Below are 17,940 nucleotides of genomic sequence, written 5' to 3' on the forward strand. Positions count from 1 at the left end.
GTCACCAAGTACTCCATCACCTCATCCTTAACAATTGACTCTAACATCTTCCCAACCACTGAGGTCAGGCTAACTAGACTATAATTTCCTCTCTGCTGCCTTCCTCCTTTCTTAAAGAGTGGAGTAACATTTGCAATTTTCCAGTCTTCTGGCACCATGCCAGAGTCCAATGATTTTTGAAAGATCATTTCTAGTGCCACCATCATCTCTAACACTATCTATTTACGAACCCTAGAGTGCAGTTCCTCTGGTCCGGATGACTTATATACCTTTTGGTCTTTCAGCTTTTTGAGCATCTTCTCTCTTGTAATACTAACTACACCCACTTCAAATAAATAAAGATGGCGGCGCGCATGGACGCAGCGGCCCCTCATGGAGTGATACTTATGCCAGAATCCTGTACATTGATTTCAGTTCAGCGTTCAATACCATCATCCCGCAGAGACTAGTGGAGAAACTGATGCTGCTTGGCCTTAACACTGCCATGTGTTGCTGGATTCTGGATTTCTTGACAGAGAGACCACAGTCAGTCCGTGTTGGCAGGAAAATCTCTGACTCCATCACACTGAGCACTGGATTCCCACAAGGCTGTGTGCTTAGCCCATTGCTGTTTACACTGCTAACACAAGACTGAGCAGCCAGATTCAAGGAGAACCTGATCATTAAATTTGCTGATGATACCACAGTGGTGGGGCTCATCAGCAAAAATGATGTAACAATATACAGGGAGGAGGTCAAACACCTGGAGAGCTGGTGCAGTGACAACAACTTGATGCTTAATGTCACCAAACCCAAGGAGATGATCGTCGATTTCAGACAGTCTCAGCCTGAGCACATACTCCTCAGCAACAGCAGCTCCACAGTGGAGAGAGTGGAAAATATCAAGTTCCTTGGGGTGCAGATCTCGGACAATCTCACCTGGTCCAGGAACACCACTGGGATTGTGAAACGAGCCCAGCAAAGATTGCACTTTCTGAGGAAGCTTAAACAAGCATCACTCCCCAGTAACATCTTAACTACATTCTACAGAGGCGTGGTTGAGAGTGTGCTGACCTTTTGCATCACAACCTGATACTCCAGCTGCAGTGCTGCCGACAAAACCTTGCACAGGGTGGTTAGGGGAGCAGAGAAGGTTATTGGGGTCTCCCTCCCTTCTGTCCAAGACCTCTTTCAGAGTCAATGCCTCCAGAAGACACGGTACATCATTAAAGACGCCTCACACCCTCTCCATGAACTGTTTGTTCTTCTGCCATCAGGTAAATGTTACAGGAGCATCAAAACTAAAACCACAAGGCTACTAAACAGCTTCCTCCCACAGGCAGTCAGACTGCTAAATAGCTGCTCTACCTGACTCTGCTTTGGACACTTTTAACTTGCACTGAACTCTTATAACGTGTTTTTAACTGACATGTGGCTGTTGTGTTTTACTATTTATTGTTATGTTTATTATTTAGTGTTGCGTTTGTTATGTTATGATTGCACTGCTCCTGGGAAATGCTGTCTCATTCTGCCCTGCAGAGTTGATGTACAGTTAGAATGACAAAGTTTCTGAATCTTGAATCTTCTCTTCCTTCACACACATCAGGCATACTACTAGTGTCTTCCACAGTGACGACTGACACAAAATACTCATTTAGTTCATCAGCTATCTCCTTGTCCCCTGTTATTATTTCTCCTGCCTCATTTTCTAGCGGTCCTATATCCACTCTCATTCTCTTTTATTTTTAACATACTTGAAAAAATGTTTACTATCCACTTTGATATTATTTGCTAGCTTGCTTTCATATTTCATCTTTTCTATTCTAATGACTTTTTTAGTTACTCTCTGTAGGTTTTAAAAAACTTCCCAATCCTCTAATTTTCCTCTAATTTTTGCTTTGTTGTAGGCCCTTTCTTATCGTTTTACAATAGCTTTGACTTCCATTGTCAGCCATGGTTGTACTATTTTACCATTTTCTTTATTTTTGGAATACATATGTCTTGCATCCTCATTTTTCCCCAGAAACTCAAGCTATTGCTGCTCTGCTGACAACCCTGCCAACAGCTCCTTCCAATTTGCTTTGGCTACCGTCTTCTCATACTACTGTAATTTCCCTTACTCCACTGAAATACTGCTACATCAGACTTCCTCCCTATCAAATTTCAAGTTGAACTCAATCATATTGTCATCACTGGTTCCTAAGGGTTCTTTTACCTTAAGCTCCTAATTGTCTCCGGTTCATTACATAACACCCAACCCAGTATACCTTAACCCCGAGTAGGCTCAACGTCAAACTGCTCTAAAAAGGCATTCAACAAACTCACTCTCGAGACCCATTCCCAACTTGATATTCCCAATCAACCTGCATGTTAAAATCTCCCATGACTACCATAACATTGCCCTTTTGACAAGCCTTTTCTATTTCCTGCTGTAATCTGTAGTCCACCTCCCAGCCACTGTTGCCACCAACATCCTTTTACCCTTGATTTTCTTAACTCAACCCACAAGATTCAACATCTTCCGATCCTATGGCACATCTTTCTACTGATTTGATGACATTCTTTACCAGCAGAGCCAAGCCACCCCCTCTGTCTACCTTCCTATCCCTCTATTACAATGTGTAACCTTGGATATTCAGCTTCCAACTCAGCTACAGACGTCCTTCAGCGACAATTGTCATACCTGACAATCTGTAATAGTGCAACAAAATCATCCACCTTATTTCTTACACTGCATGCTTTGATATATAACACTTTGAATACTGTATTTACTATCCTTTTTGATTCTTCATCCCAAATGCACTGATATTCACCCTGCAATTTTGTCCTATCATCTGCCTGCTCTTCCTGACAGTCTGACTGCACGTGATGTTTACTTTTTTTTACCATCCGTCCTATCGAGTCCCTTCACTCCGGTTCCTGCCCCCTGCCAAATTAGTTTAAACCCTCCCCCAAAAGCTCTAAAAAAGCTGCCCAAGAGAAAATTGGTATGGTAAGTTAACCCTTAAGGAATCCTGCAGAAAGACTCCTAAGACCCTTTTCTCCTCTGATTTCTGAATTTTCTCCCCATTTATTAAACAGTCCACACCTTTATTCCTTCTACCAAAGTGCATGACCATATACTTCCAACACTATATTCAACTCCCACTTCTCTGCCCATTCTCTCTATCTGTCTAAGCCTTTCTGCAGATGCCCTGCTTCCTCAATACTCACCCATCTTCGTATTGTCCAAACCTGGCTATAAAAACCAATTCCATCATTCAAATCATTGATATATAACATGAAAAGAAGCAATTCCAATACTGCCCCTGCTGATCACATTTATATCTAGCAAAGTCTGCAGGTTTCACCAGCACCAAGAATAGAACGGACCTTCTTTATTTAAAGAAGTGGGCTGAGGAGAGGTAAGTGGATTTCAATAGGGATAAGTGTGAATTGGTGAACTTTGGAAAGTCAAAACAACATAGGACTTAAAACTTAAAATGATAAGGCTTTATGGAGTGTAGTGAAAGAGGGACTAAGAGCACAAGTGCAGAGTTAATTGAAAACAGTGTCACAGGGAGACAAAATGGTGAAAAAGGCATTTAACATGCTGCCCTTCATCAGTCAGGGCACTGAGTACAGGAGTTGGGACATCATGTTACAGTTGTACAAGTTGTTGATGAGGGCACACTTGGATTGCTGTATACACTCTTAGTCACCCTGTAATACAAAAGAGGTAATTAAACTGGAAAGAGTACAGACAAGATTAAAGAGGATATTGCCAGGACTAAAGGGCCTGAGTTAGGGGAGAGGTTAAAATGTCTGGGCCTTTGTTCCTTGGAATGTAGGAGAACCAGGGGTTTATGAAATCATAAGAGGTATAGATAAGGTAGAGGGTAATAATCTTTTCTCGAAGATAGGGGAGAACAAAACTAGGAGGCATAATTTTAGGCTGAGAGGATAAAGATTTTTATCTTTAGGGGCAACATTTTCTCTCATAGCATGGTGAACTTATGGAACAAGCTGCCAGAGGAGGTGGTTGAGGCAGACACAATAGTATAATTTAAGAAACACTTAGACAGGTACATGCTGTAGTGGGGCTTGAAGGAATATTGGGCAAATTCAGGAGGGTGGAGACCATGTTTGGGATGAAGGGCCTGTATCCATGCCGTATTGCTTCTGAGAATTGCAACTTCAGGGATTTAACAACATGGTTTAAGTGCAAACCCAGCAGTCAATCATGATGTGAATTTATAGGGAAGGAGATCCTCAGCAAAGAGTAAATGTTAACAAATCCAGAACTTACTTCATGGTCCCATTAAAGAGAACACTGTTTTCAGGATCTTCAGGCGTGTCTGTGAACTCCGAGTTTAACGTAGCATCTATGGCACTGTCAGTTTCCAACTCATCGTGTGCTCCATGGTGAATCAGCGTACCCGTGTCCTCATCTGTGAAAGTCTCACACTCACTGTACGTACTCTCAGAGCCCATGTAAGCACTGTCTGTCACTTCGTTAGTCTAAAACAAATGGAGCAAGGCGAACATTAGACTACAGGATCAGTGTAACATGTCACCTTAGCAACTGGGTGGAACACCACACCAGAACTGCACATTAAGTTTATTAACACTGAGGGAGTCACAGGAACAGTTAACTGGAGTAATTTGTGTACTTTATCCCGTAATCAGTGATAGAAGGGCAAGCTATTGATATACCCAACAGTATAGAAAACATCTGGTTTCCAAATCAATAGGGTAAACTTGCAGCAGAGGTAGTGATGTCGGCAAAAATCACCTGATGAGTCATTAAACACCTGGATATGGGAAACTTGACAGAATTTAAACCAATCAGGGCTGAAAATTGACAAGTGTTCCAGTGAAGGATCACAACACTACCCACACAGCTGGCTCATGTTATCCAGTCTCTAATGGAAACCTGAGTGCTCTAACACCATGTCAGCAGTCTGCAGGAACCAACATGATAACAATTGTCTTCACAAGCAAGTTACCTTCTTGCCATGAAATTTCACAGTGGGACCTTTTTTTAAAGAACAAGAAAAGCATTCAGGTGCTTGGTTATACAACGAGGAAATTCAATGGTTGCCAGGACAACACCCTCAAGCTGATCCAGTTCATGAATCACCTTGTGTAACACCACGTCGATGCTTTAACCTCGTATTGCTGTGACCCATTGAGTGAAACTTGCAAAAATAAGTCCCTGGCTGCCATCTCATCTTCCAAGAGTCACCCAATCTTGTGTCATCGCTGCACTGAGAAACAGAGTTAATATTCTGGTCTAAACATTTTAGTTTACATCAGTAGCCATGGTAACGAATGGTAACTTTCCATCCCACCAATCAGTGAGGTCCTTCCCACAGGTACCAATGCATAAAATCAGTTGCATCATAATCCCAGCATTACATGAAAGCCCAGCCAAAGTGCAACACCCATCCATGCCAAATAAACTGCCTTCTTTCCCTCTTACTCTTCAGAAGGTTCATAATCGACTTCAGGAGAACTCATACCACTCGCACCCCTCCTTACACTGAGAGAACAGCAGTGGAAACACATCCTGCACACCCTTTCACTGTCCCAGAACACATTCTACACAATCAGGAAAGCTCATCAACACCACTATTTTCTGAGGAGGTTGAAGAGAGCTGGACTTTGCACTTCAATACTCCTATCATTCTATAGATGTGCAGTAGAAAGCATCCTAAACTGTGGCTAACAAGAGAAATCAAAGCCAACCTAAAAGCCAAAGAGAGAGCATAAAATTGAGCAAAAATTAGTAGGAAGTTAGAGGAATGAGAAGCTTTTAAAAACCAACAGAAGGCAACTATAAAAGTCATTAACAAAGGTAAAGATAGAATATGAAAGTAAGCTAGCCAATAATTTTAAAGAGGATACCAAAATTTTCTTTAGATAAAATGTAAAAGAGAGGCAAGAGTGAATATCAGACTGCTGGAAAATGATGCCGGAGAGGTAGTAATGGGGAATAAATGGAATAAGCATTTTGCACCAGTGGAAAACACTAGCATTATGGTGGAAGTTCCAGGTGTCAGGGGGCGTGAAGTGTGTGAAGCTACCATAACTAGACAGAAGATTCTTGGGAAACTGCAAGGTCTGAAGGTAGATGAGTCACCTGGACCAAATGGTGTACATCCCAGAGTTCTGAAAGAGATGGCTAAAGAGTTTTAACCACCTTTGTGGCTGGGAAGATGTTTGAGTCCATTATTAAGGATGAGGTCTCAGGGTACTTGGAGCCTCATGACAAAATAGGCCATAGTCAGCATGGTTTCCTCAAAGAAAAATCTTGCTTGACAAATCTATTGGAAATAATTGAAGAAATAACAAGCAGGATAGACAAAGGAGAATTGTTTTTTTCATGTGTACTTGGATTTTCAGAAATGGCAAAATGGAAGTTGAAATGGCAGAGTAGACTCATTGGGCCAAATTCCCTAATACTACTCCTATGTCTTATGGTCTAACATGCTACACTGCTGCATGGTATGGAAACTGAACTGTGGCTGACAGGAAGGCTATAAAACTGGTAGTCAAAACTGCCCAATGCATAACTTGCACCAGCCTACCTGCCATCAAAGTCATATATACAGAAAGGTGCCAGAAAAGGACCAGTTTCATTATGAAGGATCCCATCCACCCTGCTTTTGGACGGTTTGTCCTTCGCTCAGCAGGGAGGAGGCTACATTGCATCTACACAGGTCCACCAAACTCAAAAACAGCTACTTTCCTCAACCAGTAAGGCTGATCAACACCTCCACCCATTAACTCCACAGCCCAAACCACCACTTCTTTATCATTTCCTGTCAGAGTCAATATATGTACAGACTTATGTCACTTTATGGACATACAATCAATGTTTATAAGCTACGTTATATTGATTGTGTTTTTTTATATTACTATCGTGTTCTTCATCTTATTCTGTTTTGTGTGCTACATCGGGTCCAGACTAACAATTATTTTGTTCTCCTTTACACTTGAGCATTGGAAATGACAACAATCTTGAATCTTGACTCTTAATGCCTTAATTACTGCTTTTTTCCATTAAAATAATCTCAATAAAGGCCTTGAACTTAATGAACAATACTTTAGTTCCTTCCAGTTAGACTTCCACCCAATTTTAAATTTCTAGGAGACTTGTCAAGGGGCTTCATATTCCACCTAATTTCTGACTCCGATGTCCAACACCCATCAGATTCAAAGAGGACTTGCCACCTCACCAACTGAATGGCAGAAGTGAGATAAGATGGAAAACAGCCAGACCCTCTCTGGGATTCCCCACTCCCACATTTCCCGTATGGCACTGGTGGATAATGCTTTTAGGTACCTTGTTAAGTGGCCATTAACCCCAGAACGTATGAACTTGAGTGGGGAATGATTTGTTCAGCTGACACACAAACAAAAAAAAACTTTTCCCTGTAACGCACACAAAATGCTGGAGGAAATCAGCAGGCCAGGCACCTTTCATCTGGGCCTGTCTGAAACATCAACTGTCAATTCCCCTTCATATTCGGTTGAGGCCAAGCCCATAGATATACTTAAGGCAGAAGTTCATGGTTTCCTGATTGGTCAGGACAGCAAAAGATATGGCAAGCAGGCAGGTATATGGGGTTGAGTGGGATTGGGATCAGCCATGATGGAATGGTGGACCAAACTCAATGGGCTGAATGGGCTCCTTCTGTTCCTATATCTTATGGTCTTTTGTGCATGTTGCTCTGGATTTTCAACACCTGCAGATTTTCTCATCCTTGTATGTCACAGTCAAATCAAATCCCATCTGTGCCAGGCAAGCACAGAAACCTGTTCAAATGTTCCAACCATCAACAACCATCCCTGCCCCCACCCACACGCTCCAAGAGGGAGAATCAGCTTTCTTGACTGATCAAAGACCTCCCTGTGGAAGTTAAGCATCACTTCAGTATAGAATTCAGCTATTACAAGACTTAAAGAGACATTTGAACCTTAAGAATCAAATCAACATTTTCTACCTGGACATTAAGTACGATGAAATTTCACACTGATACTCGATGAGCCTCTTGGCTAGCAGTCTACATGCAGCCGGCTTAAAGACTAAGTAAAAAAGGAAGGGGGGGGGGTGCAACTGAATACCAAGCATGCAAATAAGGAGATTGGAATTTAATTCCTTAAAATTCAAATCCAATTTAAGTGCAGAACTGATTCCAAGCAAGGCAACAAGATCTGATCCATACTGAACGAATCAAAAATTCACCTCGGGTAATTTCCCAGTGTGGTTAATCTTTCTTCTGTGAAATATAACGAGCAATCAAACACCTTGGTGGGAAGGAACGCTTTAGAGACAAAAGTCCGAGAAACAGCAAGCACCTGCACAAATGTGGATTGATTAATCTCATATTGTGCACATCTACATGAAACTCTTTCATAGGAAAGCAGCACCCAACATCGAGAACCCCCACCATCTAGGCCATGCTCTCTTCTTGCTACTACCATCAGGATGGTGGTACAAGAATCTCAGGTTACTCACCACCAGGTTCAAGAAGAGTTCTTACCCCTCAACCATCAGGCTCCTGAACCAGAGAGGATAACTTCACTCACCCCATCACTGAACTGTTTGCACAATTTATGGACTCACTTTAAGGATTAAACAACTCATGCACTTCATATTACTTATTTATCTATTATTATTTTGTTTTTCTTTTTGCATTTGAACAATTTGTTGTCATTTGCACATAGATTGTTTGTCTACCTTTGTGTAGCTTTTCATTAATTCTATTGCATTTCTTTGTATTTATTGTGAATGCCCACAAAAAAATAAATCTCAGGGTTGTATATGGTGACATGTATGTACTTGGATATTAAATTTACTTCGGACTTTGATCTCGTATAAATGTTTGAAAGGCAAATTGTGTTTAATTATGCTAATGGGAGATTTTATTTGATAAACTGAGTGAATGAGAGAAATACAATTGATACGGTATATATGGACTTCCAAAAAGCATTTACTAAAGTATCACATAATAGGTTTAAGGTGAAAATAGCTTGCAAGGATTGGTAGAAAATGAGTTTCCAATACATCGTGGGTACACCCCTTCCCACCATCTGTGGTATCTGCAGGAGGTGTTTGTCTCAAAGTGGTAACATTGATCATCGAAAGATCCCCACCATTCAGACCATGCCTTCTTCTCGCATCTACCATTGGGCAGAAACCTGAGGTCCCACAAAAACGTGTTTAAGAACAGCTACTTCTCTTCAACCATTTGGTTCTTGAACCAACCGGAAAAAGTCCAATCACTACATCATATTAAATTAACTTAATTTTATTCAAAAAAGCTAAACACTGTTTTATTGTTTTCTGTTCCTTGTAAAAATAGTGTATAATTTATGTTTAATTAATGCTTGTAAATGCTGCTGATATGAGGTACTGTGCTGGTGCTGCTGGTGCAAGCAAGTTTGTCATTGCACCTGTATATTAACAAACTTGACTTTGGCTTTTGAAGTTAATGCAAACAAAAATGTTGGAACTGAGCAGGTCAGGTAGTGTGTGTGAGTGAAAGAGAGTGTTCACAATACTACTCCATTAACACTGAATGCAGCCAGCACTGTTCCCATCTCACAATTTCAACATCCACACTCTCTTGAGGGGGAGCTGATTTTGAGACTGAGGGATAATTTGGCAGGGAGATGGGGACCAGAGTGACAAGGCTGAGGAAGGGTAAAGCAGAACTGAAAGTGTTATATTTGAATGCATGCTGCATAAGAAATAAAATGGACGATCTTGAAATTCAGCTACAGATTGGCAAGTATGACGCTGTGGCCATCTCTGAAACTTGGCTAAAGGATGGCTGCCGTTGGGAGCTGAATGTCCAAGGATATACGATGTAATAGAAAGATATGTTAGTAGGCAGAGGGGGTGGTGTGGCCCTGTGTGTAAGAAATAATATTAAATCATTAGAAAGGGATGACATAGGATTGGAAGGTGTAGAGTCCCTATGCACTGAGTTAAGAAATGGCAAGGGTAAAAGGACTCTAATGGCAGTTGTATACGGGCCTCCAAACAGCAGCCAGTATGTGGATTACAAATTACAGCAAGAGATAGAAAAGGCGTGTCAGATAATTATTGGGGATTTTCACATGAAACTGGATTGGGAAAACCAGGTCAGTAATGGACTTCAAGAGAGAGAAGTAGTAGAATATCTAAGGGATGGCTTTTTAGTACGGCTTGTTATTGAGCCTACTAGGGGATCAGCTGTGCTGAATTGGGTGTTGTGCAACGGTCTGGAGGTGATAAGAGAGATTAAAGTTAAAGAACCATAGGGGAACAGTGATCTCAATATGATCAAGTTCACTTCAAAATTTAAGAAAATTACAATGGCATAAGAGGGGAACTGGCCAAGGTTGACTGGAAAGAAACACGAGCAGGAAGGGCAGCAGAGCAGCAATGGCTGGAGTTTCTGCGAAAAATGAGGGAAGTGCAAGATAGATATATTTCAAATAATAAGAAATTTTTGAATGGCAGAAGGACACTACCATGGCTGACAAGTGAAGTCAGAACCAAAGTAAAAGTAAAAGAGACGGCATACAAGGAAGCCAAAGCTAGTGGGAAGATAGAGATTTGGCAAGCTTTTAAAAACTTGCGGAAGGAAATGAAGAAGGTCATTAGGAAGGAAAAAATGAATTATGAAAGGAAGCTGTTGACTAATATCAAAGAAGATACTAAAAGTTTTTTTTAAGTATATAAAGGGTAACTGAGAGTCGAGGGTAGATATAGACCAATAGAAAACGACACTGGAGATATTGTAATGAAAGATACAGAGATGGCAGAGGAACTGAATGCGTATTCTGCATCAGTCTTCATAGTGGAAGATGTCTACAATATACTGGACATTCTGGAGTGTCAGAGAAGTGAAGAATGTGTAGTGAAAAATACAACTGAGAAGGTGGATAAACCTCCTGGACCTGATGGAATGCATCCTCAGGTTCTGAAGAAAGTAGCTGGAAAGTTTGCAGAGGAATTAACAATGATCTTTCAAGAATCGATAGATTTTGGCATTGTACCAGATGACTGGAAAATTGCAAATGTTACTCCGCTATTTAAGAAGGGTGGGAGGCAGCAGAAAGGAAACTATAGACCTGTTAGCCTGACATCAGTGGTTGGAAAGTTGTTGGAATCGATTTTTAGGGATGAGATTAGGGAGTATGAAACCACTGGGCTATGGGTTCTACCAGCGACAGTATGAACTCACTGGGCTAAGGGTTATACCAGCGACAGTATGAACTCACTGGGCTATGGGTTCTACCAGCGACAGTATGAACTCACTGGGCTATGGGTTATACCAGCGACAGTATGAACTCACTGGGCTAAGGGTTACACCAGCGACAGTATGAACTCACTGGGCTAAGGGTTACACCAGCGACAGTATGAACTCAGTGGGCTAAGGCTTATACCAGCGACAGTATGAACTCACTGGGCTAAGGGTTACACCAGCGACAGTATGAACTCACTGGGCTAAGGGTTACACCAGCGACAGTATGAACTCACTGGGCTAAGGGTTACACCAGCGACAGTATGAACTCACTGGGCTAAGGGTTACACCAGCGACAGTATGAACTCACTGGGCTATGGGTTATACCAGGGACAGTATGAACTCACTGGGCTAAGGGTTATACCAGCGACAGTATGAACTCACTGGGCTAAGGGTTATACCAGCGACAGTATGAACTCACTGGGCTAAGCGTTACACCAGCGACAGTATGAACTCACTGGGCTAAGGGTTATACCAGCGACAGTATGAACTCACTGGGCTAAGGGTTACACCAGCGACAGTATGAACTCACTGGGCTAAGGGTTATACCAGCGACAGTATGAACTCACTGGGCTAAGGGTTACACCAGCGACAGTATGAACTCAGTGGGCTAAGGCTTATACCAGCGACAGTATGAACTCACTGGGCTATGGGTTATACCAGCGACAGTATGAACTCACTGGGCTAAGGGTTATACCAGGGACAGTATGAACTCACTGGGCTAAGGGTTACACCAGCGACAGTATTAACTCACTGGGCTATGGGTTATACCAGCGACAGTATGAACTCACTGGGCTATGGGTTATACCAGCGACAGTATGAACTCACTGGGCTATGGGTTATACCAGCGACAGTATGAACTCACTGGGCTATGGGTTATACCAGCGACAGTATGAAATCACTGGGCTATGGGTTACACCAGGGACAGTATGAACTCACTGGGCTATGGGTTATACCAGCGACAGTATGAACTCACTGGGCTATTGGTTATACCAGCGAGAGTATGAACTCACTGGGCTATGGGTTATACCAGCGACAGTATGAACTCACTGGGCTAAGGGTTATACCAGCGACAGTATGAACTCACTGGGCTATGGGTTACACCAGGGACAGTATGAACTCACTGGGCTATGGGTTACACCAGGGACAGTATGAACTCACTGTGCTATGGGTTATACCAGGGACAGTATGAACTCACTGGGCTATGGGTTATACCAGGGACAGTATGAACTCACTGGGCTAAGGGTTACACCAGCGACAGTATTAACTCACTGGGCTATGGGTTATACCAGCGACAGTATGAACTCACTGGGCTATGGGTTATACCAGCGACAGTATGAACTCACTGGGCTATGGGTTATACCAGCGACAGTATGAACTCACTGGGCTATGGGTTATACCAGCGACAGTATGAACTCACTGGGCTATGGGTTACACCAGGGACAGTATGAACTCACTGGGCTATGGGTTACACCAGCGACAGTATGAACTCACTGGGCTATGGGTTACACCAGCGACAGTATGAACTCACTGGGCTATGGGTTATACCAGCGACAGTATGAACTCACTGGGCTATTGGTTATACCAGCGAGAGTATGAACTCACTGGGCTATGGGTTATACCAGCGACAGTATGAACTCACTGGGCTAAGGGTTATACCAGCGACAGTATGAACTCACTGGGCTATGGGTTACACCAGGGACAGTATGAACTCACTGGGCTATGGGTTACACCAGGGACAGTATGAACTCACTGTGCTATGGGTTACACCACCGACAGTATGAACTCAGTGGGCTATGGGTTACACCACCGACAGTATGAACTCACTGGGCTAAGGGTTATATTAGGGACAGTATGAACTCACTGGGCTAAGGGTTACACCAGCGACAGTATGAACTCAGTGGGCTAAGGCTTATACCAGCGACAGTATGAACTCACTGGGCTAAGGCTTATACCAGCGACAGTATGAACTTACTGGGCTAAGGGTTACACCAGCGACAGTATGAACTCACTGGGCTAAGGGTTACACCAGCGACAGTATGAACTCAGTGGTCTATGGGTTATACCAGCGACAGTATGAACTCACTGGGCTAAGGGTTATACCAGGGACAGTATGAACTCACTGGGCTATGGGTTATACCAGCGACAGTATGAACTCACTGGGCTATGGGTTATACCAGGGACAGTATGAACTCACTGGGCTAAGGGTTACACCAGCGACAGTATGAACTCACTGGGCTAAGGGTTATACCAGCGACAGTGTGAACTCACTGGGCTAAGGGTTATACCAGCGACAGTATGAACTCACTGGGCTATGGGTTATACCAGCGACAGTATGAACTCACTGGGCTATGGGTTACACCAGGGACAGTATGAACTCACTGGGCTATGGGTTACACCAGCGACAGTATGAACTCACTGGGCTATGGGTTACACCAGCGACAGTATGAACTCACTGGGCTAAGGGTTACACCAGCGACAGTATGAACTCACTGGGCTATGGGTTATACCAGCGACAGTATGAACTCACTGGGCTAAGGGTTATACCAGCGACAGTATGAACTCACTGGGCTAAGGCTTATACCAGCGACAGTATGAACTCACTGGGCTAAGGGTTATATCAGGGACAGTATGAACTCAGTGGGCTATGGGTTATACCAGCGACAGTATGAACTCAGTGGGCTAAGGGTTATATCAGGGACAGTATGAACTCACTGGGCTAAGGGTTATACCAGGGACAGTATGAACTCACTGGGCTATGGGTTACACCAGCGACAGTATGAACTCACTGGGCTATGGGTTATACCAGCGACAGTATGAACTCACTGGGCTAAGGGTTATATCAGGGACAGTATGAACTCAGTGGGCTATGGGTTATACCAGCGACAGTATGAACTCAGTGGGCTAAGGGTTACACCAGCGACAGTATGAACTCACTGGGCTAAGGGTTATATCAGGGACAGTATGAACTCAGTGGGCTATGGGTTATACCAGCGACAGTGTGAACTCACTGGGCTAAGGGTTATACCAGCGACAGTATGAACTCACTGGGCTAAGGGTTACACCAGCGACAGTATGAACTCACTGGGCTAAGGGTTATATCAGGGACAGTGTGAACTCACTGGGCTAAGGGTTATACCAGCGACAGTATGAACTCACTGGGCTAAGGGTTACACCAGCGACAGTATGAACTCACTGGGCTATGGGTTATACCAGCGACAGTATGAACTCACTGGGCTATGGGTTATACCAGCGACAGTATGAACTCACTGGGCTAAGGGTTATACCAGGGACAGTATGAACTCACTGGGCTATGGGTTATACCAGCGACAGTATGAACTCACTGGGCTAAGGGTTATACCAGGGACAGTATGAACTCACTGGGCTATGGGTTATACCAGCGACAGTATGAACTCACTGGGCTAAGGGTTACACCAGCGACAGTATGAACTCACTGGGCTAAGGGTTACACCAGCGACAGTATGAACTCACTGGGCTAAGGGTTACACCAGCGACAGTATGAACTCAGTGGGCTATGGGTTATACCAGCGACAGTATGAACTCACTGGGCTAAGGGTTACACCAGCGACAGTATGAACTCACTGGGCTAAGGGTTACACCAGCGACAGTATGAACTCACTGGGCTAAGGGTTACACCAGCGACAGTATGAACTCACTGGGCTAAGGGTTACACCAGCGACAGTATGAACTCAGTGGGCTATGGGTTATACCAGCGACAGTATGAACTCACTGGGCTAAGGGTTACACCAGCGACAGTATGAACTCACTGGGCTAAGGGTTACACCAGCGACAGTATGAACTCACTGGGCTAAGGGTTACACCAGCGACAGTATGAACTCACTGGGCTATGGGTTACACCAGCGACAGTATGAACTCACTGGGCTATGGGTTATACCAGGGACAGTATGAACTCACTGGGCTATGGGTTATACCAGCGACAGTATGAACTCACTGGGCTATGGGTTACACCAGCGACAGTATGAACTCACTGGGCTAAGGGTTATACCAGCGACAGTATGAACTCACTGGGCTAAGGGTTACACCAGCGACAGTATGAACTCACTGGGCTAAGGGTTATACCAGGGACAGTATGAACTCACTGGGCTAAGGGTTATACCAGCGACAGTATGAACTCACTGGGCTATGGGTTACACCAGCGACAGTATGAACTCACTGGGCTAAAGGTTATACCAGCGACAGTATGAACTCACTGGGCTAAGGGTTACACCAGCGACAGTATGAACTCACTGGGCTAAGGGTTATACCAGGGACAGTATGAACTCAGTGGGCTATGGGTTATACCAGGGACAGTATGAACTCACTGGGCTAAGGGTTATACCAGCGACAGTATGAACTCACTGGGCTAAGGGTTACACCAGCGACAGTATGAACTCAGTGGGCTATGGGTTATACCAGGGACAGTATGAACTCACTGGGCTAAGGGTTATACCAGCGACAGTATGAACTCACTGGGCTAAGGGTTACACCAGCGACAGTATGAACTCAGTGGGCTATGGGTTACACCAGCGACAGTATGAACTCACTGGGCTAAGGCTTATACCAGCGACAGTATGAACTCACTGGGCTAAGGGTTATACCAGCGACAGTATGAACTCAGTGGGCTATGGGTTACACCAGGGACAGTATGAACTCACTGTGCTATGGGTTACACCAGGGACAGTATGAACTCACTGGGCTATGGGTTATACCAGCGACAGTATGAACTCAGTGGGCTATGGGTTATACCAGCGACAGTATGAACTCAGTGGGCTAAGGGTTATATCAGGGACAGTATGAACTCAGTGGGCTATGGGTTATACCAGCGACAGTATGAACTCAGTGGGCTAAGGGTTATATCAGGGACAGTATGAACTCAGTGGGCTATGGGTTACACCAGCGACAGTATGAACTCACTGGGCTAAGGGTTATATCAGGGACAGTATGAACTCAGTGGGCTATGGGTTATACCAGCGACAGTATGAACTCAGTGGGCTAAGGGTTATATCAGGGACAGTATGAACTCACTGGGCTAAGGGTTACACCAGCGACAGTATGAACTCACTGGGCTAAGGGTTATATCAGGGACAGTATGAACTCAGTGGGCTATGGGTTATACCAGCGACAGTGTGAACTCACTGGGCTAAGGGTTATACCAGCGACAGTATGAACTCACTGGGCTAAGGGTTACACCAGCAACAGTATGAACTCACTGGGCTATGGGTTATACCAGGGACAGTATGAACTCACTGGGCTAAGTGTTATACCAGCGACAGTATGAACTCACTGGGCTATGGGTTATACCAGCGACAGTATGAACTCACTGGGCTATGGGTTATACCAGCGACAGTATGAACTCACTGGGCTAAGGGTTATACCAGGGACAGTATGAACTCACTGGGCTATGGGTTATACCAGCGACAGTATGAACTCACTGGGCTAAGGGTTATACCAGGGACAGTATGAACTCACTGGGCTATGGGTTATACCAGCGACAGTATGAACTCACTGGGCTAAGGGTTACACCAGCGACAGTATGAACTCACTGGGCTAAGGGTTATACCAGCGACAGTATGAACTCACTGGGCTAAGGGTTACACCAGCGACAGTATGAACTCACTGGGCTAAGGGTAATACCAGGGACAGTATGAACTCACTGGGCTATGGGTTATACCAGCGACAGTATGAACTCACTGGGCTAAGGGTTACACCAGCGACAGTATGAACTCACTGGGCTAAGGGTTATACCAGGGACAGTATGAACTCACTGGGCTATGGGTTATACCAGCGACAGTATGAACTCACTGGGCTATGGGTTATACCAGCGACAGTATGAACTCACTGGGCTAAGGTTTATATCAGGGACAGTATGAACTCACTGGGCTAAGGGTTATACCAGCGACAGTATGAACTCACTGGGCTATGGGTTACACCAGGGACAGTATGAACTCACTGGGCTAAGGGTTATACCAGCGACAGTATGAACTCACTGGGCTAAGGGTTACACCAGCGACAGTATGAACTCACTGGGCTAAGGGTTATACCAGCGACAGTATGAACTCACTGGGCTAAGGGTTATATCAGGGACAGTATGAACTCACTGGGCTAAGGCTTATACCAGCGACAGTATGAACTCACTGGGCTAAGGGTTATACCAGCGACAGTATGAACTCACTGGGCTATGGGTTACACCAGCGACAGTATGAACTCACTGGGCTAAGGGTTACACCAGGGACAGTATGAACTCACTGGGCTAAGGGTTATACCAGCGACAGTATGAACTCACTGGGCTAAGGGTTACACCAGCGACAGTATGAACTCACTGGGCTAAGGGTTACACCAGCGACAGTATGAACTCACTGGGCTAAGGGTTACACCAGCGACAGTATGAACTCACTGGGCTAAGGGTTATACCAGGGACAGTATGAACTCACTGGGCTATGGGTTATACCAGCGACAGTATGAACTCACTGGGCTAAGGGTTATACCAGCGACAGTATGAACTCACTGGGCTATGGGTTACACCAGGGACAGTATGAACTCAGTGGTCTAAGGGTTATACCAGGGACAGTATGAACTCACTGGGCTATGGGTTATACCAGGGACAGTATGAACTCACTGGGCTAAGGGTTACACCAGCGACAGTATGAACTCAGTG

General features: G+C 44.2%; 1 protein-coding gene across 2 annotated transcripts in view; it reads right to left on the reverse strand.

The window, feature by feature from the left end:
* Nucleotides 1–17,940, reverse strand: part of rab11fip3 (RAB11 family interacting protein 3 (class II)) — a 201,396-nt gene that overhangs the window by 62,522 nt on the left and 120,934 nt on the right. For both annotated transcript variants that reach the window (XM_059978857.1, XM_059978856.1), the window contains exon 4: nt 4,268–4,479. In XM_059978857.1, the coding sequence (XP_059834840.1) occupies nt 4,268–4,479 (212 nt within the window). The remainder of the gene's footprint in view (nt 1–4,267; nt 4,480–17,940) is intronic.

The sequence above is a fragment of the Hypanus sabinus genome, chromosome 9 (genome assembly GCF_030144855.1).
Source record: "Hypanus sabinus isolate sHypSab1 chromosome 9, sHypSab1.hap1, whole genome shotgun sequence".
NCBI classification, from domain to species: Eukaryota; Metazoa; Chordata; class Chondrichthyes; order Myliobatiformes; family Dasyatidae; genus Hypanus; species Hypanus sabinus.